The sequence below is a fragment of the Lutjanus erythropterus genome, chromosome 22 (assembly GCF_056507025.1).
Source record: "Lutjanus erythropterus isolate fLutEry1 chromosome 22, fLutEry1.hap2, whole genome shotgun sequence".
Classification (NCBI taxonomy): domain Eukaryota; kingdom Metazoa; phylum Chordata; class Actinopteri; order Lutjaniformes; family Lutjanidae; genus Lutjanus; species Lutjanus erythropterus.
Genome location: NC_139338.1, coordinates 9,210,170 through 9,225,157, shown reverse-complemented (window position 1 = coordinate 9,225,157; position 14,988 = coordinate 9,210,170). Strand labels below are relative to the sequence as shown.

The window sequence follows — 14,988 nt, the reverse complement described above, 5'->3', positions numbered from 1 at the left end:
TAGTTTTATATTCCACAAAACACTGCTGGAGTTTCACTGGAAAACAACACTGCAGAATCACAAACATTTTAAGTGAATGGTGACCAGTTTTCAAACTTAAAAGAACAACCAAAAAAATATATACAAGACCTCAATACTGCTCAGCTGGTGTAATCCAAGTCTCCCAAAGCCAAGATGACTTGAAAGACATCATTTATACCAATCATCACTGCAGATCATTAAGCTTGGAGCAACATTCATGCATGCATGCACCCCGTCAGACCTGGGCATGTGTGATGTCATGGTGTGTGTGTGCAAGTAAAGTGTGCTTTACCATTCTTTTAAATTGTTTAGAAGATTCTGCAACTGCAACTGCAACGCTTTTCCTCCAGTTGTGGCCTAAAAAACTAAACCCAACTGTCAGTCAGCGTAAGGATGAGTAGATAATGAGTGAATGACTGAATTTTCATTTTTGGATGAACTATCCCTTTAAAAACTTGGTAGGCGCACTCAAAATGAGCCTCAATAGAGACCCAAGCTGGACATGAAGGTTCCAGATGAAAATGGGACAAGCAGCAGATGTTGCAGCTCAACTGTAAAGTTGTATGTTCAGTAAAGGGTAGGGTGAAAACTGAAACCATGTCTTACTGTGTTAGAAATGAAACTAGTTGCTGTGATGAAAAAGACTACAAAGAAAGTGCATAAGGACAAACAAGGGAAAAAACTATAGTCAGCTTGGCTCACACTTTTCCACATGGTTGACAGTGGTTTCCATTCATCATCAGTATGTACAGTATTACTTTCTTGTGGTCTCTGTGGTCGAGCGAGAAATCAATAATAGTATGTAGTAACTGGGTCACAGGCTGAGTCCTTACTGCAGTGGTCATGGTGTGAGTTCAGCCTGGGCGTTTTCCCTGTCTCTCTCTACTGTCTCTATCAAAATAAAGTGGACATGCCAAAAAAAAAAAAACGACAACAATTCGTGATAACATTTGTTTTCTCTTCAGGTGTCGGCAGTGTATCGAGGCTGGATGTGGCTGGAGCCAAAACAGCTGTTCCTGGGCAAATCAAGGGGAGCGGAATGTAATTATGCATATATTTTTTTTATGTATTTATCAATCACAAGCTTTTAATGACCATGATACATCATCGGACATTAAGGAAACATGTTAAGTTGAAATACTAATTTCTCTGACTACCACGTTACAGCTGTGGTGTCCCTCTTTGAAATTTCTATTCAGGGTTTTGTGTGTCTGTTTCACAATAATTAGAGTTGAACAGAGTTGCTACATATCACTTCTTTAACAATATATGTGGAATCAATAAGCAAATACCAGATAAGCTGATTGACAAAAAAAGATTATTACTTTCTCAAGAGTATCAAACATTTATGGCTTAAGTCATGCCAACATTCACCTCATTGTTTTAACATTATTATAACACATTTATAATGCTCAAAATTAAACAACTATTGTTTTTAATTATATGTTAAAGAAATTTTCATACATTCTGGAAAATTCCATTCACTAGCGCAGCCTAACATGACCTGCATTTAGCCTGCCTCGAGCAAAAGGGAAACAGCTAGCTTCCTTCAAAAGCCTTCCAGCAGCACCAATGTGTCTATTAATGTGTTTTGTTAGCTAATGTTAGCAAGCTAGTCCATTCAGAGAAATTCAGACTTATTTCTCCCCTGGTCTTCTGTGCCCCCTCTGTCTTCCCCTCATGTCCTCCTGCAGGACAGTGTTTGCCATGAGCTGGAGTCAAGGATGAACTTCTCTGTGAGTCTGAACCTCAACTCTCACACACATTCTTCCTCTGATGCTCAACACATTCACATTCAGTGGAAGTTACAATATGAGTAGAAGGTAATGACTTAAAGCTGATAACTTTGTGTTTGTGTTTTGCTGTTAGAAGCCGGAGATCTCCTCCATCTTTCCCAGTGTTGTGTCTTTCTACGGCAGAAACCATGCAGTGTTGACAGGACGTAACCTCGGGCACGTGACCAGAGTGAGGATCCAGGCGGACATGGACTGCACGCCAAAAGAGTAAGTCAGTTTATGGGTGACGAAGATTGTGCTTACACTATAAATGACATTTCAGACATGGCACTTATTATAGAGAAACACCACCCAAGTTGACAAGTTGACTTTGCTCAGTAGTTATCAGTGACTGTCCAGTCAATACTTCATGTGCTCTGCTCTCTCCTAAAGCTGGAGACTGCTTTTTGATGTAAAAGTACTTTGACTAAAATCTGGATCAGACATGTTAGCAAATCTAGATGATAAACTTCAGTTTGGTGTCCAGTTTTTAGCTTTAGGGCAGCCTCAACTGAAACATACTCACTTTGAGTCAGTGTCAACTGAAAGTTTGGTTCGAGTTTGGTTCGTCCTTGCCTCATGGGTTTTGCATTCTCCAATCCCATATCTTTTGTGTTGTGTATTTTAGTGTTGGGAAAAGTTGTAAAGTTGTTGAAACTGCATCTTGCTGATTTCAGGTTATCTGCATATTGTTGTCAGGATCGTAACAAGTTCCCTGTGCAAAAAAGTAAGTCTTGATCTCAGTGAGACTGACTGGTTTCTCTCTGTCATCCTCTGTCCTCTGGTCAGATCTCCTGTATGGAAGAACACTGGTGTGAGTCTGACCTTCCACATTCCCAGAACTGATAATAAGGGTGTGGTCAAAGCGTGTGTTCTCCTCCCAGATGGTAGTTGCCATGGCAATGCTAAAATCACCTACCGGTCATTACCATCCTGCACCAACATTACACCAAGCAGCTCCTGGATCAGGTATGACTGGATTTGTTGACATTTTCATATTCCCAACACAAAGGAAGAGGGTTAGGACCAGGCAGAAGGGAAAGAAAATAAATTCAATAACGTTTTTAATGTTGCATTTTGAGAATAAAGTTGAAATGTTGAGGGTAAAGTTGAAATACCATTTTGACTTTACTGACTTCATTATTTTTTTCCAATGCCTGGAATTAATGCTGAAGATTTGACTTTATTCTCAACATTTTGATTTTATCCTTGAAATGCAAAATAAAAAAAATCCCTCTCCTCATTTTCCCCCTTAATACTCTTCAGTACAGCACAGACATATAGACTTTGACATGCTATGAGTTAACGTGAAATCTGATCTCATTCAGATACAGAATTACCAGCTGCTACCATGCTGAAGACAGTGTGTCAACAAACCAAAAAACATGATTTGGTGTCCATTGTGTCAACTTCTCACATTATGTTAAATGTGAAACATTTTGCAGATTTAGTGCACAAATGGTCGACATCATGGTTATTATAACTGATTTGATGATTTAATTTGACACTTTGACATTACAAATGCTCCAGACAGCACTGTCAACACTAAGAGCTGTCAAAAATGCAGTGAAAACTTGAGTAGGCTATTTTGGGATCTGCCCCCATTGTCTTCTTACTAACCTCAATAGAGACTTGTTCTAAGAAACAATTTAGAAACTGATGAACAGTTTCAAGTTCAGGGTCATTTTATGGGGAAAGACAGCCACTTCCCAAAAGCAGCGTCTTTCACCATTTGACCACTTCCCCTTTTAGATGCAGCAACTGAAAGTGCCACTTCTGCCTTTGTTCATGCCTCTGAATAAGCAACAGTGTTTAAAGGCGTTACAGATAACACATAGTCCTAATACTTTTGTAGAAATTTATGTACTTCTGTGTATTCACAGAAGATAATTCCTCATGATTTTAATGACACGCTTACATTTACAATCTAAGCTTTTCTTTAGTGCTACCCTAGGCCACTTGAAATGTGATATTGAGCCAAATTTTCAGTTGGTTTTATTTTTGGGTGTACTGAACAGGAAAGCTTCCAGGAGCTATATATATATTCATATGTATGTATGTATGTATGTATGTATGTATGTATGTATGTATATGTGTGTTACCAGCACATTAGGCTAGCATGGCAAGTAGATGCTTTCTGGGATATCATACATAGACTGTATAAATAGTGGGCAGAGCTTCTGTTTCTGACCAGCAGGGAGCGACTTCACTGGTTGCAAAAAGAAGTTTGATTGAATGAAAACTTATGAGAAAATTACCCTACTTCTCACTTGGTTTATTATCTCAATAAACAGTTTCCTAATGAGTTAATGATCCCAATCACTAGTTTGAAGTCTTCTTCAATTTTCAATGTGTAAACGATGGTCCCATTTAGTGTAAAATAGACAACAACAAAGCACATATGGTTTAGGGAGTGGCTGACTACTTTGGGGTTGGCAAGTCACTACCACAGCGTTTCTTTGAGGTGTACCAATGCATATCCTCAACAGCCCCACACTCCTGTCCAAATATGGTCATTTCTGGTTCCAAAAACTAAGATGGCCACAACATCAACCTCAAGGCTTCAAAACGTTAGTCCACAAACCAGTGGGTTTACACTTAGTGTCAAATGTATTGAACCTGTTGAACTCTCTCTTCTTTGATTGGTGTCCTGCAGTGGGAAAAGGAAAATCACACTCGAGGGAACCCACATGGAGTTTGTGGAAGGGGTCATACACAGCCACGCCAGTTATGATGTCAGAGTTCCCAAAAACACCACCAGTCAGGTGTGTCTGTAGACATGCAGAAATGTCTCATCGTATTGATATCTTACATTAATTATGTCATGTCACATCATATCATCCTATAGTACATTGTCCTGTTATATCAGAACATGCTAAATTATAGTATGTTAATGTAGTATAACAGCATGTATTATCCTATGTAACATTACATTAAATGTTTCATTACATTTTATGGCATTACAGTCTAACACATGTAGAGTGAAGCATGTATTATGTCCCACTTTGTTCTGTTACATGTCAAGTCATGCTATAACATGTCCTTTTTTGTTATGCAACTGTATGTCATACTATGTCATCTAGTATTGTTGTTTTACATCCGTTAATGGCTTATGATGCTGTATTAGCATATTATTTCACGCCACTTTCCTTGTATTATGCCATACAATTGTCATGTCACTGCTAAGCTTAACGTGTCACCATGTCGCACAATATGATATATAACACAGAATGTTTTTAAAATTCTCTGCAGAGTGTCACTTATGAAACGCCTGCAGCTACAGACACTCAAGTAAGTTTTGTATCTATGAAAGTAGCCAATGAAACGCAGAATTGCTCCGGATTAATAACCTACTATCCAGAGCCTGAGTTCACCACCTTCACAACCACGAAGACGGGGAAAGATGTTCAAGTCACCATACAGGTAATGCAGATATTTTTTAAGGCACACATGCACAAATAAAGGACAAGAATACACACAAGTCAGCACGTTTTTCCGTTTCAGAAAAAGGCAGACAAACTGGAGATGAGTCCAGACGATTTGCAAGTGTGGGGGATTCATGAAAAAAAAGAATACCCCTGCATCATGGAAGAGAAAGAAACCAACAACAAGACTGACTTTTTCATCTGTGAGATTAAAATGGTAGATGTTCAGTTTCAGCAGTTAAAGGTAAATCTGTCACACTACACCAACTTAGACAATGCAGATAGAAATAACATGCAAATGATATTGTGATAATAGTTACAACAGTACAATCTATTATAAGTCCTCAGAAGTATTTTCATTTTGTGACCTGTGAAATTAATTTCAAATGTAATCTGATTATTGCTTTTGCACAGATAATATATGGAGGAAACACAAAGATACTGATTCCTGAGTCATCTCATCTGTTGCTTCTGATACTGCTTGTCCTTCTGCTGATACCCATCATCATTGTTTGTAAGTATGCAAAGGCAGGTTGAGTATTTTTACCCTTTTTTTAAGCTTAATTTTTATTTGGTTATTTCCCAGATCCCCTTTTTACAGCAAAAATATTTCCACATACATTGACACACTCCTTTATATAACATTATTCATAAAGCCTTATATATCCAAGCAATTCAATAAGGAAATATACATGAAAATAAATCAAAACAAATTTAAATAACACTGAAAATAACCAATGTATATAATACAAACATCAAAATAAAACTAAACATTCACCTCACAGAAACACACATTCATTATCAATCCCAGTCTTCCCCCATTATCTCCTTATCATGAACAGGAAGGATCATTTTCTATTTTAAGTCATGAAATTCTGCTTTTCTGCTTGGTTTTGACTTTCAGGCGTGATACTCATCTATCGAAACAAACAGAGGAAGCTCGATGCTAAGATGAACAAGTTCATGGAAGACCTGGAGCTCGACGTCAGGAATGACATTAGACAAGGTCAGTCATGAATTTCACAATGCATCTGTCCAGTGCAGACTGTCGACTTTTTGAGTTTTGTCTTTCCTGGAGAACAGTGGCAGGTCAGCTTGGTTTATATCTTTTACATCTTAATGTATGGCTTTATGATGCGTGCACACACACACACGCCTGCTTGTGAAATCTACAAGGACTCGCATTATGGTTGAGGCAGATGTGATGCATGCAGCCATATTAGGCCACCACAGAGCCACCATGCTCTATTTAGACAAAGCTGTTGTATGGGTGCTTGTGCTGAGACTATATTTAATGACTGAGAAATGTCACCTCTTCAGTTAAAGATATACTATGCAGAATTTCTCTAAATAAAACAAAGAGACAAACAATATAGTGACTCGTACAAAATAATCCCTGGTGCAGGTGTGTTTGTTTGTTTGGGCGGGGCACGGGCGGTACAAACGTTGCACTGAAAAAAAATAAAAAAAATCAGCATGTTGCACGCACCACTGTGCCAGTTTAGAGCTTTACAGAGCTGCTAGTATGGCAAAGACAAATTGTGGATATTGCATCTGGCTGTACTTGATAAATTACCATTACTTGATAGCTTTATCATTACACATTTGTTCGTGTTTAAACACTTTACCATCTGCAGTTAACTGAGCCTCAGCATACCACATGCAGTTCCTTTTTATGGTGCATAATGCTCTGGACTTGTTCCTTTTTCTAATGTCATACTTATCACACAAATAACCAAAAAAAAAGAAAAAAGAAAAAAAAAGAAGTGTTATAATGCTGAGTCAAGGGTACATTTGTAGTAATCACATTTAGTCCTGTTGGGGTGTATGAACAATTAGTCAGTTACAGCACACATTTAAGTCACCCATTTTCACTTCTTTATATGTGACCTGCAAAATGATGTTGGCTTCACAAAAGTTTTTTATCTGCCACTAAAGAGGAATATATATTATCTGTTTTGTCCTTTGTACCGTTTTCACCATACAAACTGTTAAAGATGGATGTTTTAAGTGTTGGTCACTTTATTCGATGTGCATAAGACTGTCAATACTCCATCATAACCTGTCATAAACACGAAGGAGTCTTTATGAACTGCAATTCATTTAATAATGTCAACACTGACATTGGTTTAGATGGACTTGTTATAACATCTTTTTTGGTTCCTGGCACCCCAGGGCTGATTCAGCTAATTAGGCAGGGTCCATGGCTAACTGAGCTAACCAGCTAACGCCAGCAGACAGCAATCAGACTACTTCAGCAACAAGTGAAATAGCTAATCAGTGTCCATCTGTCCACCAGCTAACTATGTAAGCTAAATCACCCTGGTCCTGTACTCTGTCATCAGACTGGCCTTATAACATTTAATGACAACTTAATGACAAGTCTAAATGGTAGCACTTTACTTGATGTCAAATAAAATATGTCATGACAAAAACAATGACAGGTTATCTTGTCTTTGTTAATGTCAAGTTGTCATAATGAAGACATCTCAAACAATGACACTTAATGACAAACATACATACTCCTTGAAGATAATGACATGTTTTATTACATGTTTATGACAGTATAATACCAATTTTATGCACACCTCTTCAAATTAATTGTTACCAAAGTGTTTTCTCCAGCCATGCCAGATGAGATTTAGTTTCAGTCAACACACACAGGTCTTAGTCTATAAAAGAAGTTGTCATTTGCAGGTTTTGTGGATCTGCAGACAGAGAAAGCTGACCTGATGGAAAATGTTGGCACAATTCCTTTCCTGGACTACAAGCACTTTGCCTCCAGAATCTTTTTCCCTGAGGTACAGCTGAAGTGAGCAAATATTTATATTTAACAAACCAATGCTGTAGATCGTGAAATATCACATTTTTATTCTTGTTTTTCAGAGTGAGTCTTTGATGACGGCGTGTATCAAAGACATTGGCCAGGTAAGCTTTGACACCAGATGTCATCAATGTTCGTACCACTGTACATCACTGTAACTTACTGTAGTGTGGTGTTGTATCTGACCCGGAATCAGGATGCGGTGCAGGTTCAGCTTGACGAGTGTTGCCAGGGCTTGTCCAGACTGATCCAGGACCAGCTCTTCCTCACATCTATGGTGCACGCTCTGGAGGAGCAGAAGAGCTTCACCATAAAAGACAAGTGCGTTATATACAGTATTATACAACAAATGTCTGAAGTGGTGGCAAAGTGCTGTTGCACATCTATTATGTGCTCTTACTGGCTTTCTGTTCGTCAACTTCAAATTCTTGTCTGTGGCCCTGTTGTGTCTGCCATTAATTACTATTTTGTCTGCTTTTGTTTATTCTATTATCTTCAGTTTCAGTTTTACTTTGTTATTGTTGTTTCATTCTTGCTTGTCGTAGTCTCTTCTTGTGTATCCTGTTTTCTTCATATTCAGTTTCATCCTTGCATCTTTGTTTATGACCCATTTCATTTCATCAATTTCATTTTAAACTTGTTGACTAACCTATCTTCACTTCCTATCTTCTTCTTACTCTGACTCTGATTTAGCATTGCGAAATAATGATTTTGTATCGCAAAATAATGATGTAATATTTCAAAAGAATGACTTGATATCTAAAAATAATAACTTGACTCATCTCGAAAAAAAATCCTAGTGATATAGCCAAGTTTATTTATTTTTGATCACATTGGTGGAAATGGGCTTCTAATCTCACCTGCTCACCCATTCAGTTATCCAATTGAACAATATTTTCTATTCTCTCCTTCCTCTGCATTATATTGTGTTTGAACTCACAACCTGAATCCTGTTCTTGCCTACTTTTGTCTCCTCACCTTTATGTGCTCTCTTGCAGGTGTGCGGTGGCATCATTACTGACCGTAGCGCTCCATAACAACTTGTCGTACCTGACGGAGGTGATGGAGGCCTTGCTGAGGGATCTGATGCAGCAAAACAGCAACACACAGCCCAAGCTGCTGCTGCGACGCACAGAGTCCATCGTAGAGAAGCTGCTGACCAATTGGATGTCCATCTGCCTCTATGGCTTCCTCCGGGTCAGTTGCTCTTAATGTCTCTGGATGTCCATGCATTGTGCATAAGCTTCTCATGTCCATGTAGCAACGCATCACCAGCCTATCCTATAGCTATTACTATGTTGGCTAAAACATTGCATTCAGGTTATTCAGAGGCAAAGGCTAGAAATCATCAACTACATCACTGTGACATCACTGGATGCAGGAAGAATAACTGATTTTACAGCAGGAGAACTCAGCTTTCTCCAACAATATAGCAGCACTGAGAGAGGAATTTATTGATTCCACTTACTACATTTGCCATCAACAATGACTGGACATCCTCATGAAAAGTGCCAAATTTTCCCTTTAAAGGAAAAGTTCAGCCAGCTATTTTTAGCCATAGCGGCGTAGCCATATGAATGGGTATGTCTGTCCACCACTTTAGTCCAGCCTGAAATGTCTCAACAACAATTGGATGTATTGTGAAGAAATTTGGTGCAGAAATTTATTCCCTCAGGATGAATTAGGTTGACTCTAGTGATCCTATAACTAACTACTGTATGTAGCGTCAGCATCAGATCCAAATTTTTATTTGGTTTACGGCCAGATACCTGCAAAACTAGGACATTACCATCAGCCTCAGCTGTACTTTGTGTTTAGCATGCAAACATGCTAATCTATGATGGTGACCATGGTAAACATTACCATGGAAACATCGTCATTGTCAGCATATTAGCAAGTTGATGTTAGCTTTTATCTCAGAGCACCACTGTGCCTAAGTACAGCCTCACTCAGATGGCTGTCATGGCTGTAGACCACTGGTTTTCAATCTTTTCAAGTTGCAAAAAGGTTGAGAGCGATCAGGATGGTGATCATGACCAGCAGACCCCTGTCTGCCCTAGAGACTCGAACATGAAGACCGTTGCTTTGACTCTGACTAACACTCTTTAAAATCTATTCTAAGGCAAATTATATCACTGGTACAGAGGAGATAATGTAAAAAACATTTCCCAGTCTAAAATCTTGCGAAACACTGGAGAAATTTGTGTGTCGACATGACACAGTGTATGAACTAAACAGGAACATGTCCTGTGAAGCTAAAAAAGACCATAAAATTACACCATGCAGATCATGTACCAGAATCCAAGTGTTGAAATTGGTTTTACAATCACAAAAATAGTTTGTGAAAGTCCTTACCCAGGCAGTCTTTCCCAGTTTGCACAATAAATTACTCCTGGGGTGCCAGAGAGCTGTCCGGAAGAAGAAAAAAAAAAAAATGCTGAGCACAAGCTAGAAATTGTTTTTTTTTTTATCCTTCAGATATGCTGTCCTGTGATTGACCTTTGACTGCTCAGATCTTGTTTGGGTATTTCTCTGTAAATAGCTGGTAACTATCCTGTAGAATTTTCATTGTCGTCCTACAGTTTCTAGTGATGAGCCGTTTGATAAACCACATCCTGTCCTCTCTTAACTTCCTCTGCCCACGCACCTAATAACAGCTTAATGTAAAAGAAACATTATCACGGTTACACACATTAGTTGTGTACAGCTATCAGGCAGTCAGGAGTTTTTCACAGTTCAGTTTTTTCACTCAGCTCTGTTACATGTACCATGCATATTGATTCTTGCTCAAAGCTCTGCATGAAGTTGCCGCAGCCTTTGCCTCAGTTGACCAACTCGGTTCCCGTTTCTGATTTCCTGCAGGAAAGTGTCGGCCAATACCTGTTCCTGATGGTGAGCGCACTCACGCAGCAGACGGCGAAAGGACCCGTGGACTGCGTGACAGAGAGAGCTCTGTACACACTCAGCGAGGACTGGCTGCTGTGGCAGGCTCAAGACTTCAGCCCCTTGGTACACACACACACACACACACACACACACACACACACACACACACACACACACACACACACACACTTGTTTGGACTAATAATCAGCTCAAGTGTGCACTGAGCCCTCAAATGCCCTGTGTGAAGAGGTCATTTTGTGTTACTTACATCACAGAAACACAATAACTACCGGACTCTGTGTCAGTGTGTCACAAGTTTAGTAAGTCGTGCTTGTACATGCACATGTAGTCATTAACACTTCCCACTTCTTAGTTCTGTTTTTGGTCGGTTAGTCTGTTGAAACTGCACTAACTTAAATGGATAGTTCAGATTATTTGAAGTGGTTTGTATGAGGTATTTATCCATAGTTAGTATATTACCTACAGTAGATGAGGTCAACATGTCCCCAGTTTGTAGGAGCAGCAGGGGTACTGGTGTAGGAAGCAAACCAATGTACTGCTGTGGACAGGGGTCAGCAGCAAAAAAAAAAAAATCAATATTAATTGAAGTGTATGCTATATTTAAAATATTTTCACCACATTACCTTGCTGTCATAGAGTCTTTTCCAACAGGAAACCGTCATTATATAAGCCAAGTATCGCTCTTTCCAAACCAACCAGACTCCATTTGCAAAAACAGTCATTTTACATCGCAAATGGGAGTTCCTGATCTACTTCTGTCTTGATTGGTTAGTTTGTTTCAGTGGTAGACCAGAAACTCACGTGATCTACGAGGTAAAACTGCTGTTTTTGCAAAAGGAGTCTGGTTAAGTGAGAGTGAGTGATATTTGGTTCATATCACAGTGATTTTCCCATTGGTATATATTCTAAATGTAGTGTACACTTAGACTGATATTTGTATTTTTAGGCGGGGCTTTTTAGGTGGAATTTTACTGCTAATCCTGTCCACAATGGTCCATTGCTCAGCCTCCATGGTGGTACTCTTCTTTGCTTCTCCAAGGTGGCACTGACTGTATACAAGTACCTCATACACTTCAAATAATCTAATTCCCTTTAATACTCTGTCTTAAAACAAAATATACAGGTTTTTTTGCCCATCTGAATTTCAGTGGCACAATAGTACAATTACTGTTACCAAACTAAAATAATTATCAGTTACAAGCAAAACTAAAGGTATTAAAATAATATTCAGTTTCAAGGACAAAGTGTTCTCCTCAAAACTACTCTTACACACAGTCACCTCTCCAAACTTGCGACTACTGCGGCATTTCCTGTTTTGTTTTGTTTTGTTTTTTGTTGTTTTTTGTTTTTTTGCCCACATGTCATGATTTTCATTGGCCCGTTTGCCATTGGATAGTCTTAATGGCTTCAAAGATGCAGCTGAAAGTTTTGGACATCTATTCAAATTATTTTCGATTTTGATTTTAAAAGTAACTAAGTAGGTTGCATAGACAAATACATATTTAAGTGCAAGTGAAATTACAGACTTAGAAAATGCACATAAAAGTACAAGTGCCCAAAAAATGGCTTAATTACAGTAATTTGAGTAGTTGTAATTAGTTTTTTCCACCCTTGCTGACATTGTGTGAACACTCTCAGGTCTGGACTTGATAAGAAAACTTCTTCACTGTGTGTATATGAAGGTTGTTTGGCACATTGAGAGTATTGAGGCAGTTTGTCAGTGCACACACGAGTTAGTATTGAACCACTTCCTCTTCCATGTAGCTTAGGGTCGTTTGAGCATGCAACGCAGCACGGCCTTAAAAAGCTTGACTCGGCTGTATTTACCGCATGTTTCACAGACGCTTCTATACAGAGAAGTTCTGAATTAGTTCCTGACACCCACTGACAAAAATATACACCCGACAACTGAACACACTACTTAATAAACAAGGATTTTAGTTTAGGTAAATTCAAAAATAACCTGTTCATGGGTTCTGTTCTGTTTGTGGGTGGTAGGATGGTAGCACTTGTGAAACTGAAAACAGAACCATCTCATCCTACTGGCAGGAAATATGTGACCCGTTTTCTGTCAAACATTAAGACTGAAAATGAGAGTGAAATATGTTTGGTGACAGAAATGAGGGATGTGTTCAGTATGGGGGCAAAAAAAAACAAAAACAATTAATGGCTTGGGTTGATCAATAAGCCGTCACTAGTACAGTGTATGAAGACGTCGACGTTGTGAAAGTTTGTAACTGAATTCTTGCTCAACCACTGCAGCTCATTTGCATACATCCTTACATGAAAAAAAAAAACAAGATTTTCTCAGATTTCATGTCCCTTCAGGTGTCGGAGCCATTTTTTCTAAGTAAAAAGACACTGCATCAGCTCTTTTATTTAAATGAATGTGCTGATTCTGACTAAGAGACAACCCTAAAATACATCGCGTTTTTACAGAACCTGTTTAAAGAAGCATCTCCCTGCAGTCAAATTCTTCACGAAAACACAGAATTCAAGGAAGTGAACATCTCCGCATTTCTCAGATTAAACGCATCAGTAAACCCACATGCTGCATGAACCGGCTTTCTTTGCCCACACCCTGTTCCTCACAGCAAGAAAGAGGGTTCATGACACCTGATCAGTAGTAGATAATATTTACATGGAAACCAAAGCACCAGTGTGTAAGATTTATTTATTTACTGTATTATTTATTGGCAGAATATGACAGAAATCGAATATAATGTTCATAAGTGTGTTTTTATTAGTGTATGAAATAAGAATTATGTTTTCATTACAATAGAATGATCCATTTACATCAGATCCTCTTCCACAGAGGCCGTCATTTTTGAACTGCCATGTTTCTACAGTAGCCCAAACACTGGCTCTCTTTGCGGCCACTGTAGTTACACCTACACGCTTGGAAGGATTGAGTGAGGCAAGGGATTTTCAGTTGGTTGCACAGTTAGTTAATTCTGAAGACTTGAAATATCATTCAGGAGAATACAAGTGAGCAGCCAAGCATTACACAAAACTGAACCTGAACTTGGTGTATGCTTGATTAATCAAATTCTTTGTAATTCTGTGTGTTTGACAGTGAAGTCGCTGGAGTTCATAGATAGTGTCACCAGAAATTAACTTGTGACATCAGTCATTGGACCTGATTCATACATATCATACAGTATGTCTCATGATACGTGGGATGATGTTTTTGCTGATTTTGAACTGCTTTTAGTTTGAAGCGGGCTCTGCTTAAAAAAGGTGATGTCACATTTCATCAGTCAGTATCTTAGCAACATGTAAATGAGTATCTGATGACAGTTATGAAGCCGTTGTCTTGCATTGTCGGTCCACTGTCGATCAAATCTCATGAAGATGTTTTGGTTTCTCAAACCTCTAATTAATGATGCCTAAAGATGCTTTCCTTCCCACGTTTTAATTTTTAAAATTTTTTAAAATTTTTATTCTATAAGATGGAAAATCTGACAAAGTTCAGGTTTTATGAAGTTGACAAAATGTTAAATTTTTTCATTTGACAGCATAGTCGTAGTGAGCAGCCTTTTTATTTTATATAAGATATATATATAAGAGTTCCCTTGATGCTAATCAAAATACACATTTTTAAACCATAATTCTTATTTAGCTTTGATTTAGAGGGGCTACAGAGTTGACACGTTAGGGTTGAGACACGTCTAATAGCAACATTATTTAAATAATTTGTCAAAAAATAGAAAGTTTACCAGTTCTTGAGGAGTATCCCTGTCTTTTTTTAACCGGAAAATGAGACCGGGGTCCTAAGGGAGTAGCTAAACCTCCTTATGCCTGATAAAATTTTTGCAAAAATCTGAGGGTGTTGATGGAAATCCAGGGCACATCTTTAAAAGACCAACCTTTTCATGAAAAATACATAGGTATAAAATGTGCTGTTATAGTCATTTTATTTTATGTTGTCGGTAGGTATTGTAGGTTTTTGATTTTGCAGTGTCTTAACACATTTTTTATTTGTTTGTAGTTGTTACATACATATATATGCAACATTTCAGAGAGTTAGAGTTA

At 38.4% G+C, this 14,988-nt stretch overlaps 1 protein-coding gene across 2 annotated transcripts in view; it reads left to right on the top strand.

The window, feature by feature from the left end:
• Positions 1–14,988, top strand: part of plxnc1 (plexin C1) — a 69,455-nt gene that overhangs the window by 10,985 nt on the left and 43,482 nt on the right. Inside the window, exons 8-21 of one of the 2 annotated variants that reach the window (XM_084711176.1) lie at positions 987–1,062; positions 1,716–1,757; positions 1,891–2,024; positions 2,586–2,765; positions 4,453–4,561; positions 5,049–5,219; positions 5,301–5,465; positions 5,636–5,735; positions 6,126–6,227; positions 7,919–8,022; positions 8,108–8,149; positions 8,242–8,366; positions 9,044–9,242; positions 10,908–11,054. In XM_084711176.1, coding sequence (XP_084567302.1) covers positions 987–1,062; positions 1,716–1,757; positions 1,891–2,024; positions 2,586–2,765; positions 4,453–4,561; positions 5,049–5,219; positions 5,301–5,465; positions 5,636–5,735; positions 6,126–6,227; positions 7,919–8,022; positions 8,108–8,149; positions 8,242–8,366; positions 9,044–9,242; positions 10,908–11,054 — 1,696 coding nt within the window. The remainder of the gene's footprint in view (positions 1–986; positions 1,063–1,715; positions 1,758–1,890; positions 2,025–2,585; positions 2,766–4,452; positions 4,562–5,048; positions 5,220–5,300; positions 5,466–5,635; positions 5,736–6,125; positions 6,228–7,918; positions 8,023–8,107; positions 8,150–8,241; positions 8,367–9,043; positions 9,243–10,907; positions 11,055–14,988) is intronic. The other variant, XM_084711175.1, reaches the window with a different exon arrangement.